The following is a 23,555-nucleotide window of genomic DNA, read 5'->3' on the forward strand; positions in this document are numbered from 1 at the left end:
TTTATGGTGTTAACAGTGAATGTTTGGTTGTATTCTTCTTAAATGATCTTAGAGAGTGTGATCCACTACAGCACACAGACTTGGTATGGTAACTTGTGAGTACCGGTCAAATCCAGGCTTGTATGTCTTACTCAAACGGCCATGTAGATCATTGGGGTTCAGGATAAGCATCGACTTCAGTCTCTGTATGGAAAATCTGTGTTTCGGGAGGCAGAGAAGATCCTAGAAGATCGATCTCACATCCTGAACCCGGAATTTGAGATGATGTACTCAGGCAAATTGTAGGCTGAATAGAATTAAGAACTCATTCATTCCATCTGCTGTTAAGATGTCATTTTTTGGACTTTATTTAAAAATTATTTTACTTATTGTTTATTATTAGAGGATCTATTCATAGGTTTATATGGTTTGACAACAATGTAAGAATGAATGTGTAAGGTATGTTGTGTATATTGTAGGTTGAATGCATTTTATATCATGGAACGCAGTGGCTTGAAGACAAATTTCCTCTTGGGGACAATAAAGTACTGTACACCATACCTTATCTTACCTGATCTTACCTTATCTTACCTTATCTTACCTGATCTTACCTTATCTTACCTTACATTACCTCTGCACAGCCCTTTCAGACCCCTGCTCTAGATGCAGATGTAATAAGAGGTACAGTATAGACTCATTTGTCTATGGGATTTCTATCTTTTCTGTACACTTTGTAATCTATTTTTTTTTTCTTTTGGGTTTTTGGATTAGCCATAATCAGTAGATTTTCTTGGGAAAAAATCTATGAATGCCTAGTCTATAAGAATCTATTTATATAGTCATAAACATTATAATGCATTCTAAAGCATTATAAACATGTATTTAAATATTTCTAAAAAAAAAAAAAAAGGCATAACACATTATAACACATTCATTCTTAATACCAACCACTGCAATGCACTGTGAAGGCATCTACAGTGCATTATAGATGCGAACTTCACTGGAGCTCAAGAAGTATTATAATCCACAACATAATGCCTTATGACTGTCAATAGAAGATGCTGCAATGCCTTATTATGAAGGCGTCTATAATCCATTATAGATGACAGCTTTATGCAAAGTGTTACCATTTCCTTTTCAGTGCCTCTAATTCTCTAAACCTTAAACTTCAGTGTTTTTATTGGGGGGTGGGGAGTCAAATTTTTGTTCTCGCAGGTTCACACAATCCATTTTCACACGGCCAGAAGTTCTGCGGCAGGAAAGTTTAATGTATCATTATTAGTTCTAGTTTTCACATGAACACCATGTGTTACCATGGTTATAAGCTAAGAAGCTGCTTTCCTACGGCTGTAACACTGTTCCAGAACTCAAGAGATGGACTCCATACGTAGTGTCATTTAATTCAACAGACCTGCAGAATGTGCATATTTAAATAACATTAATAACATTCTCTGTTTCATAACACACAAGGGTTAAATTATTTAATTTCATTGTGACAGTAATAAATGATGCAAAATGAATCACTTGCTACATGATTATTAAAGGGGTGTGTATGACTGTATGTGTTTGTGTGTATAATGCATGCAGTCATGGTGGGTGTCTTCCAGTTCTATATGCACAGTTAAACACTTCAGCAGGATAAGCACAGCCTCATACAGTGTGCATACTTGCTTAACAGATACACTATTATATGTACTTCAACAGGCTCCATTGCTTGCGTTTTCCTTTATCCACTAGTACTGGTCAGTAAGGCAGTTCAGATTAGGTACCACAGTGTCACTCTAGGGATCTCCACTGGACTCCAAGACTAGTTCTTTAAATCTCTTTACCATTTCTGCTGCCAATGATTATTAGTCAGTCAGCCAGTACTTCAGATGGCTGAGCAATCTGCCATGCAATTATAAAGGACAAATACAAACTGTGTGTAACAGATTAATTATTAAAATAATTTGTACATATTATATTAAAGTGTACATCCCTTCTTCCCTGTGGTATGTCTATTTCTTCATTTGTGTTTCATCAGCATCGCTTGGACATCAGCGACTGCCTGATCATTCTCCTGACATCGCAGCAGCCCTTTAGTTTCATGGAAGGCACAGTGGACGACTTGCAGTATGTTGCCCCTGGACGGTTGCACTGTGATGTCAGTCATGTGACTGGGGTTGTGACAGTGGTGTATGAACACCAGGATGACAGGTTTGTATTCTGTGGAAATGAGAAACCAAGCAGGTTAGCATGTGCACTGATTGATTCTGTTACTGCCCACTATGATTTATCACACATCAATGCTCAATCGTTGATAGTATGGAGAAGGACGAGAATGCAAAGAAATGGTGATGATTCAGGTTAAATCAGGGATGCTCTGATCAGGGTATTTGAGCTGATCATCAACTGCCAATGAGTGGAATCAGAATTGGCTGAAATTGATCACTGATCAGCAAAAATATTAGATGACACAATTAAATCTTGCTTTAAGAATGAATTTCAAAATCAGTTTTAGTAAATGTTTTCCATATTTAACAAAAAGACAGCAGCCACTTATCACCACAAAAAAAGGGTGAAAATCTGGCTATTGGTGACAGGCCTATTCTTTACCGAGGAAACAAAGGCAGATTCAAAAATGGAAGCATCTCTGCATTTTTAGTCTATTCCTGTTCTCTTCCAAAATTTTCACAGCTGTACTGAACATCCACTCACTTTCCACACTCATACACTGAGTACAAAGATAAAATTGATAGAGGTCAGTGCAAAGTATTCAGGCATCAGATTTGGGGTCAGTCCCTGCATCTTTACATTTTGTCCAATCATCAACAAATTTAGCACAGATGATTTTCGGACCAAGTCTCACAAAAGTTATCAGCTTTATTTTTGACTTTTGAAACTGTTCATCTGTCACTGGGAAACGAAATTGGCAGCAAAGCCACCATTAAGAAAGTGAGGGCATCTCTCAGCAATGCTTTGATGTCTTGACAATAAACTGTGGACTCAAGACCACATCCTGAGAACGTGCAAATTGTTTGTGCCATTTGACCACTGGGGGCGCTGCAATAAGCAAAAACATGTAATACCTTTTGATGTGTTGATCTTATAAAAGTGATTATTGTCATGCCCGGCTCGTCCGCTCCTCGTCTGTGCCACGCCCCCTGATTACCCACATGTGCTTCCCTGATCGTCTCCAGCTTTGTCCACTTACTTTGATTAGTCCCGTCCTATTTAAGTCCTGGTCTTGCCTGTTTCCCTTGTCTGTCAATGATGTTAGTCAGTGTCTGATGTTTCCTGCCCTGAGTCCTGTGATTAAACCCCGTTTTCCCTTACTTTGCCCGCTTGCTTGTTCCTGCTCACTCGCCTGCCTGTACGCTCACCCAGCGATCGCGAGCGTAGCGTGACAGAATGACAGACCACAAGAAGAAGCAGAGGAGGAGGACGAAGCCGGAGGAGCTGACAATCCGCTTGGGGGCTTGCTCTCTCGCCAGGCTGAGGCTCCCGATTGGGAGCGAGGAGGAGGAACCCCTCCAACTCCGTGAACCGGAGCCGGCCACCGCAGAGCTACCACCACCCCCTGAGCAGTGTTTCTTCCGGCCAGAGCGGCTGGCCAATAGAGGGGCCAGAGCGGTGCGGGAAGCCATCCCGCGAGTGCCCCGCTCTCTTAAAGGGGTCACGCCCGTTTCGCCCGCGGCCCTTGCCGACAAATACTTCACCCTCCAGGGACTTTCCTGGAGGGTGATGGGGGAACCGACCCCATTGGGCCCCCCAGAGGAGGAACAGCTCGCCGCGCAGCTGGGGTAGGATTTCGCCTCATTCTCTCCCGAATCCCCTTACACCGACCTGGAGAGAATGGCGGAGGACTGCTGGAGGCTGATCCAGCTCCGGAGAGCCCCGGCTCCTGCTACGCCTCCCGAGCAGGCGCTCCCTCAGCCTGCGACCCCAGAGCCCGAGCAGCCGCCTCCGCTGCCCCCTGCGGCCCCAGACGCCCGAGGCGCTCCCCCTGCCTGCAGATCCCACGCCTGAGGCGCCCCTTACGCCTCTTGTGACTGTGCCCCCTGGGGCTCTTGTTCCTGGCCCCACTCCTGTCCCTGACCTAGCCCTGGTCCTTCCAGTCCCAGTCCCTGAGGAGGTCCCAGAGAGCTCGACCACCGCTCCTCCCTCCATTGAGGTAGAGGAGCTTGAGTGGGCCCCCTCGGGGACCTCCCTGATGACTCCTCGGTCCTCACCCCGGTGAGCTGGACCCCGGCCAAGGACCCCCATGTCGGTGTCCCGCAAGGGGAGAGGGCTGGGGTCCCTCCCACCCTGCCCCCTGGCTCGCCCTCCCTCGCCTGCGCTGTGGCTTGGTCGGCGCCTGCTGGCCCTGGCCCTCCGGGTCGGCTGTCGCCTGCGGGTTCCCCTCTGAAGCCTCGTCGCCCTGCCTCGTTCCCTCCACCGGCTGCTCATCGGTCGCTGGCGGGCTCATATGTGGTCCATGTGCATGGATGTGCAACGTTTCAGCTTGACATAAAAATCTGGGCTTGGCGCGCACCGATTGCAGTTGTCCTTGGCAAACACCTAATGACGAAATTTATATCATATTCCCTCATCTGCAACTAAAAGCACATGCAGAAAAGTGAAGTATGAATCAGCCTTCAGTCCCCAAGACCCCCTTTACCTCCAGAGGCGCCACTGGAATGATCTGCTGCTGGTACAGTCGTCCTTGGATCAGATTCACTCTCCTCTCCTGCAGGATCAGTGCCCTTCCCGGGAAGCTGGCTGTTATTGGTGTTGTTTGGCTTACTGGTATCCAGGGTAGTCAGGTGTTGCTGCTTTTTATCTGACTCAGTGCAAAGGCCGTTGGACTGTAGGATCTCAGGAGCAAGACCTTCACATGAGAGGGTTAGAGTAAGATTAGAACAAACATGATAACCACTGTGTGTTGTAGGGATTATTACAGTTTTGCTCTTTGCTGTGAATTCCTAGGACAGGGTTCCCCAGTTCCGGTCCTGGAGGACCAGACTGCAACACCGTTTGCAGATTTCCCTGCTCAGACATACCTACTAAATCGGGCACTTGGCTGGTGAGCTGGGGTTATGGCATATGTGCAGGGTTTATTTGTTTTGTGTCCGATTCTCTTGAAATAGTCCCTTGGTGGACATTGTCACTGTAGAGACTTACACTGCATTTTATGAGTAAAACTTCAGCAATTAAAAATATAAGTTTTACTCATAACACCATAGACATTTGTAACAAAACGCAAACCAGGAGTTTTGCAGCATTATGATTTTAGGCCAGTCTAAGGTGAGCAGTCTAAGGTGAGCTGAGTAACGTGTGGTTGAGCAGGGAAACCTGCAAATTGTGTGACAAACTGGCCCTCCGGGACCGGAACTGGAGAACTCTGTTCTAGGATAAAGAAACTTCTACTTCATTTTATCAGTAAAACTTTAACTGTTCCCAATGTAATTCTTACTTATGACCATAGATATTCGTACCCAGACCTAAACCGGTTTGGAAGGAAAACTGGTCAAACTACAAGGTTTTGCTAGGGCATACACTATATGTACAAAATTTGGGACACCTGGAATTTTTATGACATTGGTTGTTTTTTCACCACAGTTGGTCGCTCTTTCCAGTTTCAAACACTGCGACTCTCCTGGGGAGGCTTTCCACAAGATTTCAGAGTGTGTCTGGGGGATTTTTTGCCCATTCACCCAAAAGAACAAGAAGTGATATAACATGTAGTCGCCACCCAGCAGCAGAAACTGAATTTTAATTATCTCACTGCACAGCACAATACTGATGACATTTAGCTTCAGGCAGTGGGCCAGTGTACAGCAGGAAGTGGTGTGATTGATTCCAGGAATAATGCTGAAACTCCAACAAATACCCCTGTGTTTCAACCTCTAACAGCCTCTGCATTCATTTTTTAATTTTCATATAGAAAATGCTGTATTTCCTGCATACTGCATTAACTTCCACCTGTCCCTGCTCTGGAGCTAAAATTGCTCTCTCTGCATTAGCCTGAACATATTGATCTACAGGGCTGCCTGCTTAGTGCTGATCACTTATATTAACATTTGTTGTGGTACTTACTGCAATTCATACTGTTGCACATAATTAAGTTGTAATACAACAAACAGATTTTGTCAGGCAACTTACTCATGGCATCTGGGCTTGAATCTGTACTTTGTCCAGTTTGCTTCTTCACAGCAGAAAGAAAATCTCAGTAAATCAATCAAAGCAAAATTCATAAAACCAAATAAAAATGTGAACACATTATGAAAGCAAAAGGCACAAAAGCAAAATAAACTATAGGGAAGAACTTTGGCTTTATTACAAAAATCATAAGATACTGGGATGTGAACTTGTGTGTGAGCTTTAAAGGTTATGATGCCCCTTTTAAACTCTGGGCACCTGCTGCTCACAAAGCCTCTGTATGGTCCGGCTTGTTTTTGTGGATGAGGTTGAGACTGACGAGAAAAGTGATTCAGTAATTCTGACACTAGAGGTGAAACAACTGTTTTTAAAGCAAATTACAGCAGAAACGTGCCTACAGTACAGAGTTTTGTTAATGTGATTTACCTGTAAAAACACTTTGATGAGACCCATGATGTGACTTTGAACTTGAACATTATGGTCACCTGGTAGAAGTTTATTAAGGTTCTCTGTTGTTGATGTCAGAAAATCTGGATCATAAGGAGCCGCCTCTGAAGGAGAAAAATATAATCCGCCGTTTAAAAACACAACATAGGTATCTCTGTATCTGGTCTAATATTGTCAAAGATTTCATCTTATCAACCATCTACCATGACTGCTTCAGCAATGGATACTGCAGGACATCTGAGGGACAAGTCAGGAAACTCAGTGGGCAGGATGCCAGTCCACTACAAGGGACACTGATACAGACACACTTGGCTGCAAATAGGAAGAATTATACAACCCTGGACAGACTCTTATTAAGAGACCGATTACCAAGTAAGTATATATTTTAAACAACAGAGCAAGGACACGATAGCAAGAAAGATGGACCCTGCCGGTCCCGAGTCCATTTCCTGTCTCTGCTCCAACCCTTGCTGACTATAAAGAATAGTCTGTTTCTGTGTGTGTCTGTATTTTTAAATTCAGTCTGTTTAAAATGGTATATATGATACACGTGTACCAGTGTAGAGCCCATCATCTCCTGTGGGAGATTTACCACTTAGCTTGTGCGCAGTTTCTTCTGAAATATGTTCAAACAGATTCTGCATATTCTTCTGTTAAACTGAAAGTGAAGCCATTCGCCATGTTCCAGTTTTGTATGGTAAAGTTTTCATAACCTTCATTTCTTCAAGGTGTCATGAAACATTACAGGGCGTTTTAGAACAACATATAGGTGGTTGTGTATTTCAGAGAGGGGGCGGCATGGTGGTGCAGTGGTTAGCACTGTTACCTCACACCTCTGGGACCCAGGTTCGAGTCTCCGCCTGGGTCCCATGTGTGTGGAGTTTGCTTGTTCTCTCCATGTCGTCCTGTCATTCTGTTACGATTTAATGGTAAGGTCACTTGGGTGACTAGATAATCCATGTCAGAGAAAACACTTCAAGCTAGAAAGGGATTCGTAAACTGCCATTTCACTTATAAGGACACGGATTTCACTTAAGTATTGAGTTCTTGCTGTGTGCTGATTGGTCAATCTCTTATAATCTAACATCACTGACACTGAGTCTTTTAATCAAACAAACAAACCAGTCAATGAACAAAAATAACTGAACTATTTAACCAAGATGAGAAGCCTTTTAGTTTTAAAGCAGTTTGCAAAACTTGAAATAGCTCAAGGGTGTAGTGGTTAGCACTATTGCCTCATGCTTCCAGGACCTGCGTTCAAATCTCAGCCATGGCTCTGCGTGTATAGAATTCCCAAGGTGTCCCTCTGCTGCCATGGGGATTCCTTAGCATACCATCATTGTGGCAGTGATGCCTTAACAGTTAGGGAAGCACACTTGTAATTGAAAAATTGCTGGTTCAAATCCCCAACCAGCAAGGCACTGCTCTCCAGGTGCTGAATTAGCTGCTCCCTGCTATATCACATATGGGTTAAATGCATAGGACACATTGCTGTGTTCATTGTTGTGTGCTGTGGTGTGTCAACAATGACCACCGGTCATTTCATTTTAATCCAACGCAGGACCTCAGGCTCATGCACAAACACACATTTCCCAGGGGAATGTATCTCCATCAGGTCTGATAAATCTGAATTTTTTTGGGCATACACATTTGGTCGTTTTCATTCATACACAGTTTTTTCACAATGAAATGCATGCAAGGTTTGATAAATGAGGCCCTGAGTGATTCTGCAGCCGTAAGGAAAGGTAGGGCTTCTCCGTCAATGGCCATCACAGCTGCAAAAAGGTCATAGGCCTGACACCATGACACCAAAAACACATGACATATGCAGTAAGGAATGCAGGCCCTGACAGATTAGAAACTGTCCTCACATACCATAGATTGGGATACCTCCCTCCCTGACAGGCTCAACCAGTTCTCCCCCCAGTCTGATGTGACAAACAACAAGGCAGAGAATACCAGCCCTCCCCCCAGTGAACAGACACACCAGCTATCCACAGCAGAAGTGAGGAACAGTCAGTAAAGTGAAGCCACATCAATCTGCTGCTCCTGACAATATTCCAGGTCAGGATCTCAGGGTCTCTGCTCGTGAGCTTACAGAAGTGCTGACAGACAATTTTAACACCTTACTTAGACCACATTTTATCAAAATTACCATAATGATAAATCAAGGTCCATATCTTTAGTACTTGCCCAAATTATGTTTATAAGCATTTATATTATTATATAACATCATATTGTATTACTTCTCATTTGCACTACGATGAATGAGAACGACATTTCAGCTCATTATGACTGCAGACCGACCCCGACAGGATTTATGGTAGTGCGGGGTGTGGGGGGGGGGGGGGGGGAGAGGGACACCGACAGGATTTGTGTCTGTGCGCATCGGGGCGGAACTCACAGAGAGCAGAGGAGAATTGTAAACACACAACCGTGTAGAGAGAAAAATGACAAGCTGTTGTGTAAATTAGATAAATAACATAAGGCTGTTTAGTTTGTTTGATAAAAGGACAATGTATGGACCTGTTCTATAGGAAAGGTAACCTTAAATTACTTCTGTTGTCATCTGGCACTACATAGAAAATAAAATTAAATAAAACTATCCTGACCTTCAGGGGGGGGGGGGCAGGAGGTGCCGTTGGGGGGCCGAGGCACCCCTCCTAATATAATGGTAGGGGAAACACTGCTGTAGTACTGACTTCCACCTGTCGCTGCTCAGGAGCTGAAACTGATCTCTCTGCATTGACTGATCACATTAACCTGCAGGCCAGCCTGCTTCGTGCTGATCACTTAAAATTATTTTTTTTCTTGCACTTACTGCAGTACAATCCCCTAAAACAACTGTCAAACATCATGAAGGTGTAATAAAACATATTTTCTTAGGCAACTTACTCATGACATCTGCTGGGATTGAATCCATACTTTGTCTGGGTTGTTCCTTCGTAACATGAAGAACACATTCAATTACTCAAAGGAAAATTCACAAAACCAAATGGTGAATACATTAGAACATATTAGAATATAGAATATATTAGAATAGAAAAATATTAGAATAGACACAAAAACAGGATAAACTAAATGCAAGTATTACATCTCAGGCACATGTGGGGGCTGGGGGGGGGGGTCTGAGCCAGCCCCTGTTACATATATATTTTTAATTATTCATACAATTACACTTACTATACTCATATTTATTATTGGAGTTTTGTGGCCTTATTACAATAATCTTAGGGTACTGGGTGCCCCTTTTATCTTTGAGCATCTGCTGTTCAAAAGTTCTCTGCACAGTCCAGTTTATTTTGTAGATGGTGTTAAGGCTGACAAGTTAAATGATTCAATAATTCAGACATTAAAGATGAGATGAAAAGTTCATATAGTCTGCAGGGTCTGCAAAATGCGTATGATTTAAACTGTTTTTATGCAAATTACAGCAAAAATATGCCTACAATATAATGCTTTGTTACTTAATGTGCTTTACCTGTAAAAACACTTTGATGAGACCCATGATGTGACTTCGAACTTGAAAATTACAGACACCTGGCAGGAGTTTATTAAGATCCTCCCTTGTTGATGTCAGAATATCTGGATCATAGGAAACTGGCTCTGAAGGGGAAAAATCACCTGAAGTTCAAAAACATAATCAATACATGTATATCTGACTCGGGCATGTTTAGCTGCAATCAGAAGGCATTATATACCGCTTAATTCAGGTTATGTGAACACTGAAGATTAATCACAGGTGAATCTTATTTGTTACCTAGTTCCTTTGAGGAAATAATTTAAAATAATGAAATGGGTGCCAATAATTGTGTCCAACATATTTTATGTCTATATATGTCTATATATGACAATTTTTGTTTTTGTTGTTGTTCAATAACTTTCAATATTTTCTTAAATATTCTGATTATACAAAAGTGGTTTATATGCATTTATTTCGGAGGAAATTCTACATTCTGTATTAACAATTGATGGGTGATATTTCTGACCAGGACTGTATATTATATCTGAGATTATAATTATATCTATTATGTCTAATATATTATATCAATATATTTATTATATTGGTTATAAGTTAGAGGTGTACATATTGAAAAGTCATAGCAAGCAGGAACCAATGTGTGTGCACCATCATGTAATGAGTATGTAACAGACAGCATCATCATGGCATATTTAGCTTTGATAGAGGACATTGTGCGCGGCCAAATATGAAGGGAATGAGTGAGTAATCACAATAATCATAATGACTGAGTAATCACAATAATCACAATGATTTTTTCCCCCCTATGATGGTTTATGATTTATCAGCCGTCTTAAATGCCATAAGCGATTCAAGTGGAATTGTGTGATGAACTGGTCTTACTCCTGAATGACCTACATTATAAAACCATGCTGTTCCTATACATCTTCAAGTACTGACAACACTTGGATTTTTGGCAACAGGAATTGGCTGACAGATCATGGATATCCCAAGTACAAACATAACCTGTTTGCTTTTACATAACCTGTTTAGGTTTTATTTCAGTTTTCTCCTATTCTGTTGAAACAGTCCCTATTGTACACACCCACACTTGTAGAAACTTCTTTATTAGTGAAACATCAGCTCTTCCAGATGTAATTCTTACTGACAACCATAGACATTCATACCAAGACCTAACCCTGTTACATTGCAAAACGGGAGGGATGGCAAAAAATGCTGCCAAACTAGTTTTGTAAAGACATACACTGTAAGAACGAAAGTATTGGGACACACCTCTTGCTCATTGAATTCATGTGTTTCATTCAGACCCACTGCAACAGGTGCATAAAATCGAGCACCTAGGCATGCAGTCAGATTTACATACATTTGTGAAAGAGAGTGAATTCTAGAGTGGCACTGTCATGGGAGGCCACCTTCGCAATAAGTCAGTTTGTGAAGTTTCTTTCCACAGTCAACTGTAAGTGGTATTACTGCAAAGTAGAAGTGTTTGGAAATGACAGTGATCAGCCACAAAGTGGCAGACCACATACAGTAACAGAGTTTGCCGAGTGCTGAGGTGCATAGAGCATAAGTCGCCAAAGCTCTGTTGACTCCGCAGAGTTCCACACTTCCTCTGGCATTAACCCCAGCGACAGGCACTTCATGGAAAGGTCCATAAAGACACCGTTGGGTGAGTCTGGTGTGGGAGAAGGTGACTGGCCTGCACAGGGCCCTGACCTCAACCACCCCCCCCCCCCCAAATGTCCTTGGGATGAATTAGAATGGAGATTGCAAGCCAGCCCTTCATGTCCAACATCAGTGGCTGTGGATGCAATGGCCAGGTGTCCCAATACTTTTGTCCGTATAGTGTACCTGTATATAGAAGGGATGATATTGTATCCAATGAGCAGTGATCCCCAGTGGCCACCTGACAATTGAAACTGTATTTTGTTAAAACTATTCTGTAAATACACTGTACAACAAATACCCCTGTGGTTCAATCCCTAACAGCCTCTGCATTCATTTTGTAATTTTCAGAAATGAAATGCTGCGTTTCCTCCATACTGTAGTACTGACTTCCACCTGTAACTGCGCAGAAGCTAAAACTGTCCCCTCTGCATTAGACTGATCACACTGACCTGCAGGCCGGCCTGCTTAGTGCTGATCACTGATATTAGCACTCCTTCTCACTTACTGCAATACAATCCCCTAAGACAACCTTTACACATCATGAAGTTGGAACATAACAAACACATTTCCTTAGGCGACTTACTCATGACATCAGCTGGGACTGAATCCATACTTTGTCCGGCTTGTTCCTTTGTAGCAGAAAGACCACATCAAGTTAATCAAAGGAAAATTCACAAAACCAAATCAAAATGTGATCACATTAAGAAAGTAATAAACACAAAATCAGGATAAACTAAACGCAAGTCCTACATCTCAGGCACATGTGGGGGGTGTCTGAGCCAGCCCCTCTTACACAAACTATTAAATCATTCATACAATTACACTTATTATATTCACAATTATTATTAGAATTTTGTGGCTTTATTACAATAATCTTAGGGTGCTGGTCCAGGTTTTTTTTGTGGACAGTGTTAAGACTGACAAGGTAAGAGATTCAGTGATTCTTACACTAGAGGTGAGATGGCAGATGATATGCAAGTTCTGATAGTTGAAGGGTCTAGTCGACGAAATGTCTATGATTTTAACTGCTTCTAAAGCAAATTACAGTAAAAACATCCCTACAATAAAATGTTTTGTTACTTAAAGAGGTTTACCTGTAAAAACAAATTGATGAGACCCATGATCTGCTTCCGAACTTGAAAATTACGTCCACCTGGCAGGAGTTCATTAAGGTCCTCCCTTGTTAATGAGAGAATATCTTGATGATGAGGTACTGCCTCTGAAGGAGAAAAATATAATCCGCATCAGGAGGGGGAAGCAGGACCTCAGCCATGCTGTTTACAAATGGGGATATAGTCAGACGGTGGAAGGAATGTTCTGAAGATTTCCAGAATCCCACTGATACGCTTATTTGTTGATGCATTATGGGAAATGCTTAAGGCCTGTCAAATTTGGCTTAAAAATATATGAATTTCACAGTACATTATGTTGAAAATAGTACTGTAAATGTTGAGCAAATTTTAACTGGAAATAGCCTTCAATCTTGCTTTCAAAACTTAGAAGACTTTTTATACAATATGGGGAAATTCTGAGAAATGGTCTGTCAAACTTGGCTCATGTAACACAAAATTGTTATCTTCTTGAAAATGGTACAGTTGAACACATATTAACCTGGACATAGATCTGGGCGTTGCCTTTCAGATGCTATATGACTTGTTTATACATTATGGGGAAAGTAAAAAATTTATTGTATATAAGTACATCCTATACTTCGTACACATTAGTATTCACCCGTTTCTTATGCGCGATCGCTTAGAGTCCATCCATCCATCCATTTACTGAAACCGTTTAATCCCAACTGGGGTCAATGAGGGGACCGCAGCCTGTCCCGAGAACAATGAACGCAGGCGGAAACCAACTCTGGACAGTCGCCAACACACCGCAGGGCGTTCGCTTAGAGTCTTATTTTCCTAAACTCGAGCTGATACCGTAATGGTATGCCTATGCGTGCATAACACATTTTAAGCGCGGATGATTTAACCGTGTATTGGTTTCTTTACAAAACTAACACATGATATGCCCGTACAGGTAGACTACCTGTCTAGAGACCACCATATCCCGCTTCAGACTTACCACTAATTCTGTGCGCAGCTTCTTCAGAAATGAACTTGATGCGTTCAAACAGATTCTGCACATCCATCTGTTAAATTGAAAGTGAAACCATTCCCCACGTCCCATGGTTAAATGGTAAAGATTTCATAGCCTTTAGTTCTTCAAATTGTTGTGACACAATAAGGGTAATTTTAGAAAAAAATATGTTCTAAAACACAAAATGGTTGAGTTTCTGTGATATTATTAGTGATTAGGTTCAAACCATGTCTGTGCAGCTATAGTTCGGGAGATTCGTCTTAATGCAGTTTGCACTCTTACCATACACTCACTTTTAAAACCTGTCATTTTGTCACAATTTAATGGCATTTAAGTTTAGTTTACAAAACGATAAATCAGCACTATTAACTTACAATAGTCTAATACTGATTTTTAAAATAATCCATACGGACGTTGCTTACCTGACTGTTCATGATTATTGTGTTTTACTTCCCCTTTCTCTCGTCGCAACAAATCGAAGATCTGTTCCCTTGTTCCCTTATGCTTCAAATGAGACATTTTTCATATAGCCCCAATGTCACTGTATAACCAAAAGCGAACGTTAAATGGTAGACGAAAGGTCCTTATGAACGGAACGGCTGTCACGTGTCAGAGCTGTCTGTCAAACTCCGGTCTGTTGAACAGGCGCTGTCATCTTGCAGGCCATGCAGGGGAAGCATACCTGCAGGCTACCTCTTCCGGAAGTGCTGTGCATCTCTGATTCCTCGACTACATGAAATTTAAGAAAATACTACCTTTCTGCGTCCACCATTTATGTGCGATTGATTTTGTTCATACTATAATTTTGCCATACAGTGAATATATTGCTATATTTAAATGCATATATTGACAGATATTTGTGTTTATCAGCTTCAATAAAATGTACATTTTTAATATTTAATATTTCATGCTTCTGTGGTTATCTCAACTGCTAGAAGTGAATTAAATGCTCATTTACAGAAAAGTATTGAATGATGGGTAACATCTTTACGTTTTTTAATATATCAGCAATGAATATCAACACCTTCCCATATAAATGTTTAAATAAAATTAAAATAAGACTTCTCGGGTCAATGTTTTCCTGAAGATTACCCAGTAGGCATTTGGCACATGCTTTTGTTGTTGTGATGGTCATCATGTCATCCATGTATGTCCTGACTGGAGGAAGATGCAGCCCATACTCCATACAATCACCACCAACCACCCATCATGACACTTGAATAATGAGCTCCATTGCCATGGTGAAGCCCAGGGAGAGATGGTGCAGCCTGTCATTTTGCAGACCTCAACCTGCTGCCAGGCAGTGGTATTGTCCTGTGTTGTGATGCAGAACTGTTGGTACCAGAAGTAGGCTTGGACTAGCTTTGTTATTTCCTCTCGGACGTGGAAGGAGTTGAAAGCTGTACACAGTGTCTCATGTGCAACTCACCCAAAAGCACTGGCATGTTTTATATTATGCGTTATGAATGCTTTATGAAGCTTTCATCTATAATGCGCCTTCACAATGCAGTATAATGGTAGGATTAAGGATGCTTTATACTGTATTGTGAAGGTATCTATAGTGCATTAAAGTTGAGAGCTTCACTGGAGATTAATCGACGGCATAATGCCTTTTGACTGTTAGTGGAAGATGCTGTAATGCTTTATCAAGGTATGTGAAAGAAAAAATGCATTTCTGCATGACCCTCTTATATCTTAGCTATAGACAGAAAAATAAGTCCATAACTCAGGGTTGGGAAGGTAAAATCTTCTTTATTAGTACGATGATGCAAAGTAGCGCAACAGAGTGTCCGTATAACCCGAGTGCTTGCACACCCCTCAAAGGAAAAGTGCCCCCTTATATACTTTCAAAAGCCCCCCCATGCAAGATCTTATTCCACGATTGGTGACCATGAAGCATGATCTATCCTTGAATTTCCTCTTCCTACCTCCAATCTCGCCTAGACTAAGTAACACATAATGATTACATGATTAACTAATTACCTACTATTCTATTGTTACATATTGCTTTTCCTGACAGTGGTTATACAAGTGTACCTGTGATATCCTATAATGATGGTAAGTATCTCTTATTATTACCTCAAATGATCACAAACAGAATAAGAGCAGGATTCTCCCCTCCCAGCTGCCCATGTGCTGTTCCCCGTTAGCAGGACAGCCTTCCCTCACAAGCCCAACAGATACATTCTCTCTTCCCAGTTTGGACGGCTCCTTGACTGGTGCCTGTTCAGCGTGTTTTCTCCAGCATGCTTCCTCTTACAAATTTTACCAGAACAACAACACACTCTGGCCCGAGGCGTAGGACGACGTGCTGTTCCCACATCCCCAAATGTAACAGCATCTTCTTGCCTAAGGCCTAACCATAATCCCAGAATGCAACAGCGTTTTCTTGCATGAGGCCTAAGACAAAACATTAATCCCATAATTCCCCCCCACCCCAGTTCCATTGTCCTACAGGTACCAATAATGCATTTCAGATTACAGCTTTAAGTGTTACCATATTTTTCACTCCCTCTACTTCTATAAACCTTAAACTTCGGGGGGGAGGGGGGGCAGCCAGTTTTGTTCACACAATCCATTTTCACATGGACAGACGTTCTACTGCAACGCAGTTTTATGTTTGATGGTTAGTTCTACTTCTCACATGAACACCATGTGTTACCCATGGTTATAACCTAAGAAGAAATGTTCTGTATACACAGTTAAACTCCCCACCAGGATAACTACACCGTCATCTTCCTTGACAGACACCCTATTATAAGGCAACTTCAACAAGCTCCTTTCCTCAAATTTTCCTTTACTGGTCAGTAACGCAGTTCAGATGTCTGCTGCCAATGGTTATTAGTCAGTAAGCCGGCACTTCAGATGGCTGAGCAATCTGCCATGCAATTATAAAGGACAAATACAAACTGTGTGTAATTGATTGATTGATTAAAATCATGTGTACACAGTGTTAGTAGTTTATTAGTAGTTGTAATCCATGCTTCCCTGTGTCATGTCTGCTTCTTCATTTGTATTTCTTCAGCGACGCTTGCACCTCAGCAACTGCCTGATCATTTTCCCGGCATCGCAGCAGCCCTTTAGTTTCAAAGTAGGCGCAGTGGACGACTTGCACTATGTTGCTCCTGGACGGTTGCACTGTGATGTTGGTCATGTGACTGGGGTTGTGACAGTGGTGCATGAACACCAGGATGACGGGTTTGTTTACTGTGGAAATGAGAAACCAAACAGGTCAGCCTGTGCACTGACTGATAATGTTACTGCCCACTGCGATTTGTCACACATCCTAAATTTGGTGAGGAATAAAATGGGAAATATACTCAATTATTGATGTTGTGGAGAAGGACGAGAATGCAAAGAAATGGTGATGATTCAGGTTAAATTAGTGATGCTATAATCAGGGTGTCACGGGTCGTGGGCAACGATCGCGAGCAGAGAGCGGCGATCGTGCGGAAGGAGCAGGCAGGCAACAGTATACGGGAAAACGGGGGTTTATTCTCACAGACGAGGGCACGAACATCGACTGACATCAATGACGGACAAAGGATTCGGGTAAGACACGGACTTAAATACACAGGACTGATTGAAAATAAGCAGACACAGCTGGGTACAATCCGGGAAACACACGTGGGTAGGCAGGGGGCGTGGCACACAGGAGGAGCGGACGAGCCGGGCATGACAGAACCCCCCCCCAAAGGCGCGCTACTCCGGGCGCGCCAAGGAAGGGGGCGACGGACGGGACGAGGCAAAAACAGGACCTGAAAAACAAAACCAGAAATCAACGCGGGACCGGGAACAAGACAGAGGCACAGAACAAAGCCAGGGACAAGACGTGCGACAGGAGCTGACAAAGGGATGGGAAGGCAGAGAGACAGATCAGGAAGGGAGAAACAGAGGGAACAGGCGGAACAAAAGGAGCGGGAGTGACGGGAGGGAACGACGGGAAACCAGGAACAGAGCGGGGCAGAACAAAGGGACCAGGAACAGAGGACGGCGGGACAAAGGCAGGAGGAGGAACAAAGACAGGCGGGACAGAGACAGGAAAGAAGGGAGAGAAGGCGGGGGAACAAAGGGGAGCCCGTGGGAGCCCCAGCGGGCGACGGGAGGCAGCCGGAGGGGCCGCAGGCGGCCGGGAGGCCGGAGCCGGAGGGGACCACGGAGGGGCAGAGGAGACAGGGCGAGGGACTCGCGGAGGGGCCAGGGAGGGAGCAGGAGGGAGCACCAGGGAAGGGGACGAGGGAGCAGGAGGGGCCCACGGCGAAGGCCCGGAGGAGGGGGGAGCCGCAGCAGGCGGCGACGTCCGGTGGAGGGCCGGAGGTAGGGGCCCCGCAGGCAACCGAGGAGCCGCCGTCGGGGAACCCCCAGGCGACCGACCAGGACCCGGAGAGGGGAGCGAGGCAGGGCGACGAGGCACCGGAGGGGGACCCGCAGGCGACAGCCGACCCGGAGGGCCAGGACCCGCAGGCGCCAACCGAGCCAGAGCGCAGGCGAGGGAGGGCGAGCCAGGGGGCAGGGCGGGCGGGACCCCAGCCCTGCGTCTGTGTCCCCTTCCCCTGCGGGACACAGACAGGCCGACCCTAGGTCGGGGCCGACGCTGCCGGGGCAAGGGACCAGGGACAGGAGCGGGGCCAGGGACAGGAGCGGGGCCAGGGACTGGAGCTGCTGCAGGCGGCTGCAGAGGGGGCGCCTGGACAGGAACAGGAGCACGGTCAGGAACAGGAGTGGAAGTCTGGGGGGGCGCCTGCCCGGGAGCTGCAGCAGGCGGCTGCAGAGGGGGCGCCTGGACAGGAACAGGAGCACGGTCAGGAACAGGAGCTGGCTGCAGTGGGGGCGCCTGCCCGGGAGCTGCAGGTTGCTGCAGTGGGGGCGCCTGCCCGGGAGCTGCAGCAGGCGGCTGCAGAGGGGGCGCCTGCCCGGGAGCTGCAGCAGGCGGCTGCAGAGGGGGCGCCTGCCCGGGAGCTGCAGCAGGCGGCTGCAGAGGGGGCGCCTCTGCAGGAACAGGAGCGCGGTCAGGAGCAGGAGCGCGGTCAGGAACAGGAGGTGGCTGCAGTGGGGGCGCCGGCCCGGGAGCTGCCGCAGGCGGCTGCAGATGGGGCGCCTCTGCAGGAACTGGAGCACGGTCAGGAACTGGAGGTGGCTGCAGTGGGGGCGCCGGCCCGGGAGCTGCCGCAGGCGGCTGCAGAGGGGGCGCCTGCCCGGGAGCTGCAGCAGGCGGCTGCAGAGGGGGCGCCTCTGCAGGAACTGGAGCACGGTCAGGAACTGGAGGTGGCTGCAGTGGGGGCGCCGGCCCGGGAGCTGCAGGTGGCTGCAGTGGGGTGCCGGCCCGGGAGCTGCAGCAGGCAGCGAAGGCGGCTGCGCAAGCGGCTGCGAAGGCGGCTGCGACAGCGAAGGCGGCTGCACGGGAGCGGGGTCCGCCGGCAATGGCGGCTGCACGTGAGCGGGGTCCGCCGGCAATGGCGGCAAGGACGGCTGTTCGAGCCGCCCTGAAGGCAAGGGAGATAGCTGCTTGTGGGGTGCAGGCGGCGGGACCGGTAGGTCCCGTGCGGGCGGCAAGGGGACGACTTCCTTAAGAAATCGGGGTCCCCGCGGGATCGCGTCCCGGATAGGACTCACCCCCTTATTGGCCACCCGCTCTAGCCGGAAGTTGTACCGTTCCAATGGAGGCGGTAACTCGGTGATGGCGGGGCTCTCTCCCCTCGCGGGGAGCACTGCCTGCACGGGCAGCTGAGCTGCGCGGGCGACCGTCAGGTTTGCCAGGGAGTTCTCTCCTCCCAAGGTTGGAAGAGGAGCGGGGGAGAGCGTACATGCCCCCAAATTGAGAGTGGGGACGGTCACTAGCGTCCTCTTTTTCCTCTTCTTCCTGGTCGTCGCAGCGCTTGTGGAGGGTTGCTCCCTCTCCGCTAGGAAGGGAGACGGGGTAATCACCTCCGCGGCGCACGGTGCGTCAAAGCCCAACCTCCGTATCGTCAGTCTTTGAACCAACTGATAGAGGTTGGAGCGCACCTCCTCCAGGACTTTCCTGTCCCCTTCCGGAGACATGGCCAGCAGGAGGTCGCAGCTGTGAGTGGCTAGGTCCAGCGCGACCGGGTCCTCCTTTACGTCGGGCTGGTTAAGCCAGTAATGAATCTCCTGCAGGAGACCGAGCTGATCGTTGTCGGTCTGCCGCTTTGCCTTGTTTGCTGGGTCCGTCATTCTGTCACGGGTCGTGGGCAACGATCGCGAGCAGAGAGCGGCGATCGTGCGGAAGGAGCAGGCAGGCAACAGTATACGGGAAAACGGGGGTTTATTCTCACAGACGAGGGCACGAACATCGACTGACATCAATGACGGACAAAGGATTCGGGTAAGACACGGACTTAAATACACAGGACTGATTGAAAATAAGCAGACACAGCTGGGTACAATCCGGGAAACACACGTGGGTAGGCAGGGGGCGTGGCACACAGGAGGAGCGGACGAGCCGGGCATGACACAGGGTTTTTGGGGCTGATCACCAGTTGGTGATGAGTGTAATCAGGATTGGCTGATACTGATCAGCGATCACTGAAAATATAAGATAACAAAATGAAAAGGCTTGCTTTAAGAGTGAATGTCAAATTGGTTATAATAAATGTTTTCCATATTTAACAGACAGACAGTAGTCACTTATGACCACAAAAAAAATGCAGAAATTTGGCTTCTGGTGAGAGATATATTCTTTACCGAGAAACAAAGGTAGATGTTTTTTAAGAAATGAAAGAATCTCTGATGAGAGACTACACACTATCTTTCTGTTATAGCTGTTTTGGATTTCAGTACAAAGGTGACATACAGCAGTGACTAAATCCTGACTCACCTGTAACTCTGTCCATGGCTGCATCCATGTCTGTCCCAATCTGAGAAACAACAGGACAGAAGAGCAGGATGACGTTGCTGCTCTCTGCACTGCAGAGCTCCATCTGCAGCTTCAGATTTTGTATGAAGGTCTCATGGGCCTGAAACATTTCTCCAGCAACCAGCACATGTATTTTTACTGGGGAAAAGAAACAAAAGTGACTTACAATTGTTCTGAGCAGGAAGTATACATGCAAACCTTTGACAGGTAGCACCAGACAGCTTACGTGAAGATGCACAATTGATCTTCTTAGGGTTTGTGGGTACTCCAGATGAAGGACACGCTGAATTTTCTGTAAAATATTTGCCATCTTCAGTAAGTTGTGGCAAGTCAGAATGGCCAGTGTCTATCTGCATGTAGAGTTTACTGAGGCCCCAGGACACCCTTTACCTCCAGAGGGGCCAGTGGAATGTTCCAGTGCTGGTACAAACACCCTCTGATGCAAATCTCTCTCCTCACCTGCAGGATCAATGTCCTTCCTAGGAAGCTCAACTTCATTGGTGATGTTTGGCCTTTTGCCATCCTGGGCAGCCATCAGCTTCTTCTCCATATCCATGTTGGTGGGATCAACATTGGATTGTAGGACCTCCAGAGCATGACCTTCACACAAGATCATTAGACATCGGTAAGAACATACATAATAACATCCCTGTATTGTAGGTTTTATTTCAGTTGTTCCCGATTCTGCTGAAACAGTCCCTATGGCGGAGTTTCTTAGTCCAGTCCTCGGGGATCCCAGACAGTCCACATGTTTGCTCCCTCCCAGATCCCAACACACCTGAACCTGGTTCATGATTGGCTAGGAGCCGAGAAAGAGTTAAAAATGCCATCTGTCTGTGGGTCCCCAATGACTGGGTTGAGAAACACTGCCCTAACTTATATACTCTCACTCTCTGGAAATTTCTGTTTAATTATACAAGCAAAATTGCAGCAATTTTAAATATAACTGTTAGTTAAAAAGTCAAAGAATTGATACTTATGATCTGGATACTTGTAATATCTAACATTTATAAATTGTGCTCATGGTCACCTGTCTCCTGGCTTTAGAGGACACTATCTGTCTGCATGTAGAGTTTACTGAGGCCCCAGGACACTCTTTACCTCCAGAGGGGCCAGTGGAATGTTCCAGTGCTGCTACAAACACCCTCTGATGCAATTCTCTCTCTTCACCTGCAGGATCAATGTCCTTCCTAGGAAGCTCACTGTCGGTGGTGATGTTTGGCCTTTTGCCATCCTGGGCAGCCATCGGCTTCTCCTTCATATCCATGTTGGTGGGATCAACATGGGACTGTAGGACCTCCGGAGCATGACCTTCACACAAGACCATTAGATCAGTGTAAGAACATACATCATAACTTCTCCGTGTTGTAGGCTCTATTTCATTTTTTCCGGATTCTGCCAGAACAGTCATTATGGCGGTGATTCTTAGTCCAGTCCTCGGGGATCCCAGACAGTCCACATACATGCTCCCTCCCAGATCCCAACACCCCTAAACCAGGTATTTGCTGTTTTTATTGGCTAGGAGTTGGGAAGCAGTAAAAATGCCAGCTGTCTGTGGATCCCCAAGGACTGGGGTGAGAAATAGGGGCTTAGTGGGGAAGATGGTGGCGCAGGAGGCAGTGCTGTTGTTTAGCAACTAGAGGATTGCAGGTTCAAGCCCTGGTTCCTCCTGACCCCCTCAAAGTGTCCTTGAGCAAAACACTGAACCCCAAATTACTCCCAGTTTGCAGGTTGGCACCTTGCATGGCAGCCTCTGCCATCGGTGTGTGAATATAAAGTGCTTTGAGTACTCGTAAGAGTAGAAAAGCACCATATACAAATGCAGTCCATTTAGTGTATACATCATCACTGGAGAAAATTCTACTTCATTTTACTAGTAAAAGTACAGCACTTTCTGAAATATAATTGTTACTTATAAGGTCATAGATAACTGTAGCAAAACTCAAATTAATTTGTTTACAGAACAAAGATTTTAGGCCAGTCAGTGAAATTTTTTCAAATTCTACATTTATTGTTAGGCTTGGCTATTTATTGTTGGTCCCATATATTGTTTTTGTGAAGCAACTATTTACTGTTTAGTACCATCACTCTGGAAAAGGTGGAGGATTATCTGGACAATTTAAGAAATTTTGCAAGCATGTATGATGGGGGTTTTCACTGGGGCCAAAGAGAAGTGCCCCCTAGTGGCCACCCGAGAGCAGAAACTGCATTTTACCTTCTCTGTGAAAAATATTAGTAAGCATACCTGCACTTTCAGTACTATGTTCTGCATAATTGTCCATTTGCACACCTCACATCAGCGGCTACCTGCTTCCCATATCCCACTATACACCCACCCCCAGGCACCATGACACTACAATTCCACAAGAGTTCCCCAAATACATCCATCCATCCATCCATCCATCATCTCCCGCTTAATCCGGGGTCGGGTCGCGGGGGCAGCAGCCTCAGCAGGGAGACCCAGACTTCCCTCTCCCCGGCCACTTCGTCCAGCTCCTCTGGGGGGATCCCGAGGCGTTCCCAGGCCAGCCGAGAGACATAGTCTCACCAGCGTGTTCTGGGTCTTCCCCGGGGCCTCCTCCCAGTGGGACATGCCCGGAATACCTCCCCAGGGAGGCGTCCCGGAGGCATCCTGATCAGATGCCCGAGCCACCTCATCTGGCTCCTCTCGATGCGGAGGAGCAGCGGCTCTACTCTGAGTCCCTCCCGAATGACTGAGCTCCTCACCCTATCTCTAAGGGAGAGTCCAGCCACCCTGCGGAGGAAACTCATTTCGGCCGCTTGTACCCGCGATCTCGTTCTTTCGGTCACTACCCATAGCTCATGACCATAGGTGAGGGTAGGAACGTAGATCGACTGGTATATCGAGAGCTTCGCCTTTTGGCTCAGCTCTCTCTT

At 45.7% G+C, this 23,555-nt stretch overlaps 2 protein-coding genes across 3 annotated transcripts in view; both read right to left on the minus strand.

Moving 5' to 3' along the window:
• The window catches only part of LOC125714596 (uncharacterized), a 272,791-nt gene that overhangs the window by 136,757 nt on the left and 112,479 nt on the right, over positions 1–23,555 (minus strand). Inside the window, exons 41-43 of the mRNA XM_048985335.1 lie at positions 21,048–21,257; positions 20,884–20,949; positions 20,619–20,795 (exon numbers count right to left, since the gene is read on the minus strand). Coding sequence (XP_048841292.1) covers positions 20,619–20,795; positions 20,884–20,949; positions 21,048–21,257 — 453 coding nt within the window. The remainder of the gene's footprint in view (positions 1–20,618; positions 20,796–20,883; positions 20,950–21,047; positions 21,258–23,555) is intronic.
• On the minus strand, positions 1,960–14,553 carry LOC125714599 (uncharacterized). Of its 2 annotated transcripts, XM_048985339.1 has the most exons (11): positions 14,206–14,553; positions 13,769–13,835; positions 12,790–12,914; positions 12,279–12,324; positions 10,028–10,170; positions 9,442–9,487; positions 6,526–6,650; positions 6,103–6,145; positions 4,619–4,828; positions 4,293–4,518; positions 2,030–2,184 (listed from the first exon to the last, which is right to left on the minus strand). In XM_048985339.1, the coding sequence occupies exons 1-11, from the start codon at positions 14,215–14,217 to the stop codon at positions 2,124–2,126; spliced, it is 1,104 nt and encodes a 367-aa protein (XP_048841296.1). In that variant the 5' UTR covers positions 14,218–14,553; the 3' UTR covers positions 2,030–2,123. The 2 variants fall into 2 exon arrangements, with proteins under 2 accessions (XP_048841297.1, XP_048841296.1); XM_048985340.1 differs by lacking the exon at positions 4,293–4,518 and having other exon boundaries at positions 1,960–2,184; positions 14,206–14,535.

This window comes from Brienomyrus brachyistius, chromosome 19 (assembly GCF_023856365.1).
Source record: "Brienomyrus brachyistius isolate T26 chromosome 19, BBRACH_0.4, whole genome shotgun sequence".
In the NCBI taxonomy this organism is placed as follows: domain Eukaryota; kingdom Metazoa; phylum Chordata; class Actinopteri; order Osteoglossiformes; family Mormyridae; genus Brienomyrus; species Brienomyrus brachyistius.

Bases quoted from the DNA above. Each gene is read 5' to 3' on its own strand.
- LOC125714599 (XM_048985339.1), bottom strand. The intron at 6,651-9,441 runs GTAAGTTGCCTA...TTTCTCCTTCAG, and splicing joins AATCCCAGCAGATGTCATGA to AGGCGGCTCCTTATGATCCA. The intron at 2,185-4,292 runs GCGAGGGAGGGC...TCATTTCCACAG, and splicing joins CCGACCAAGCCACAGCGCAG to AATACAAACCTGTCATCCTG.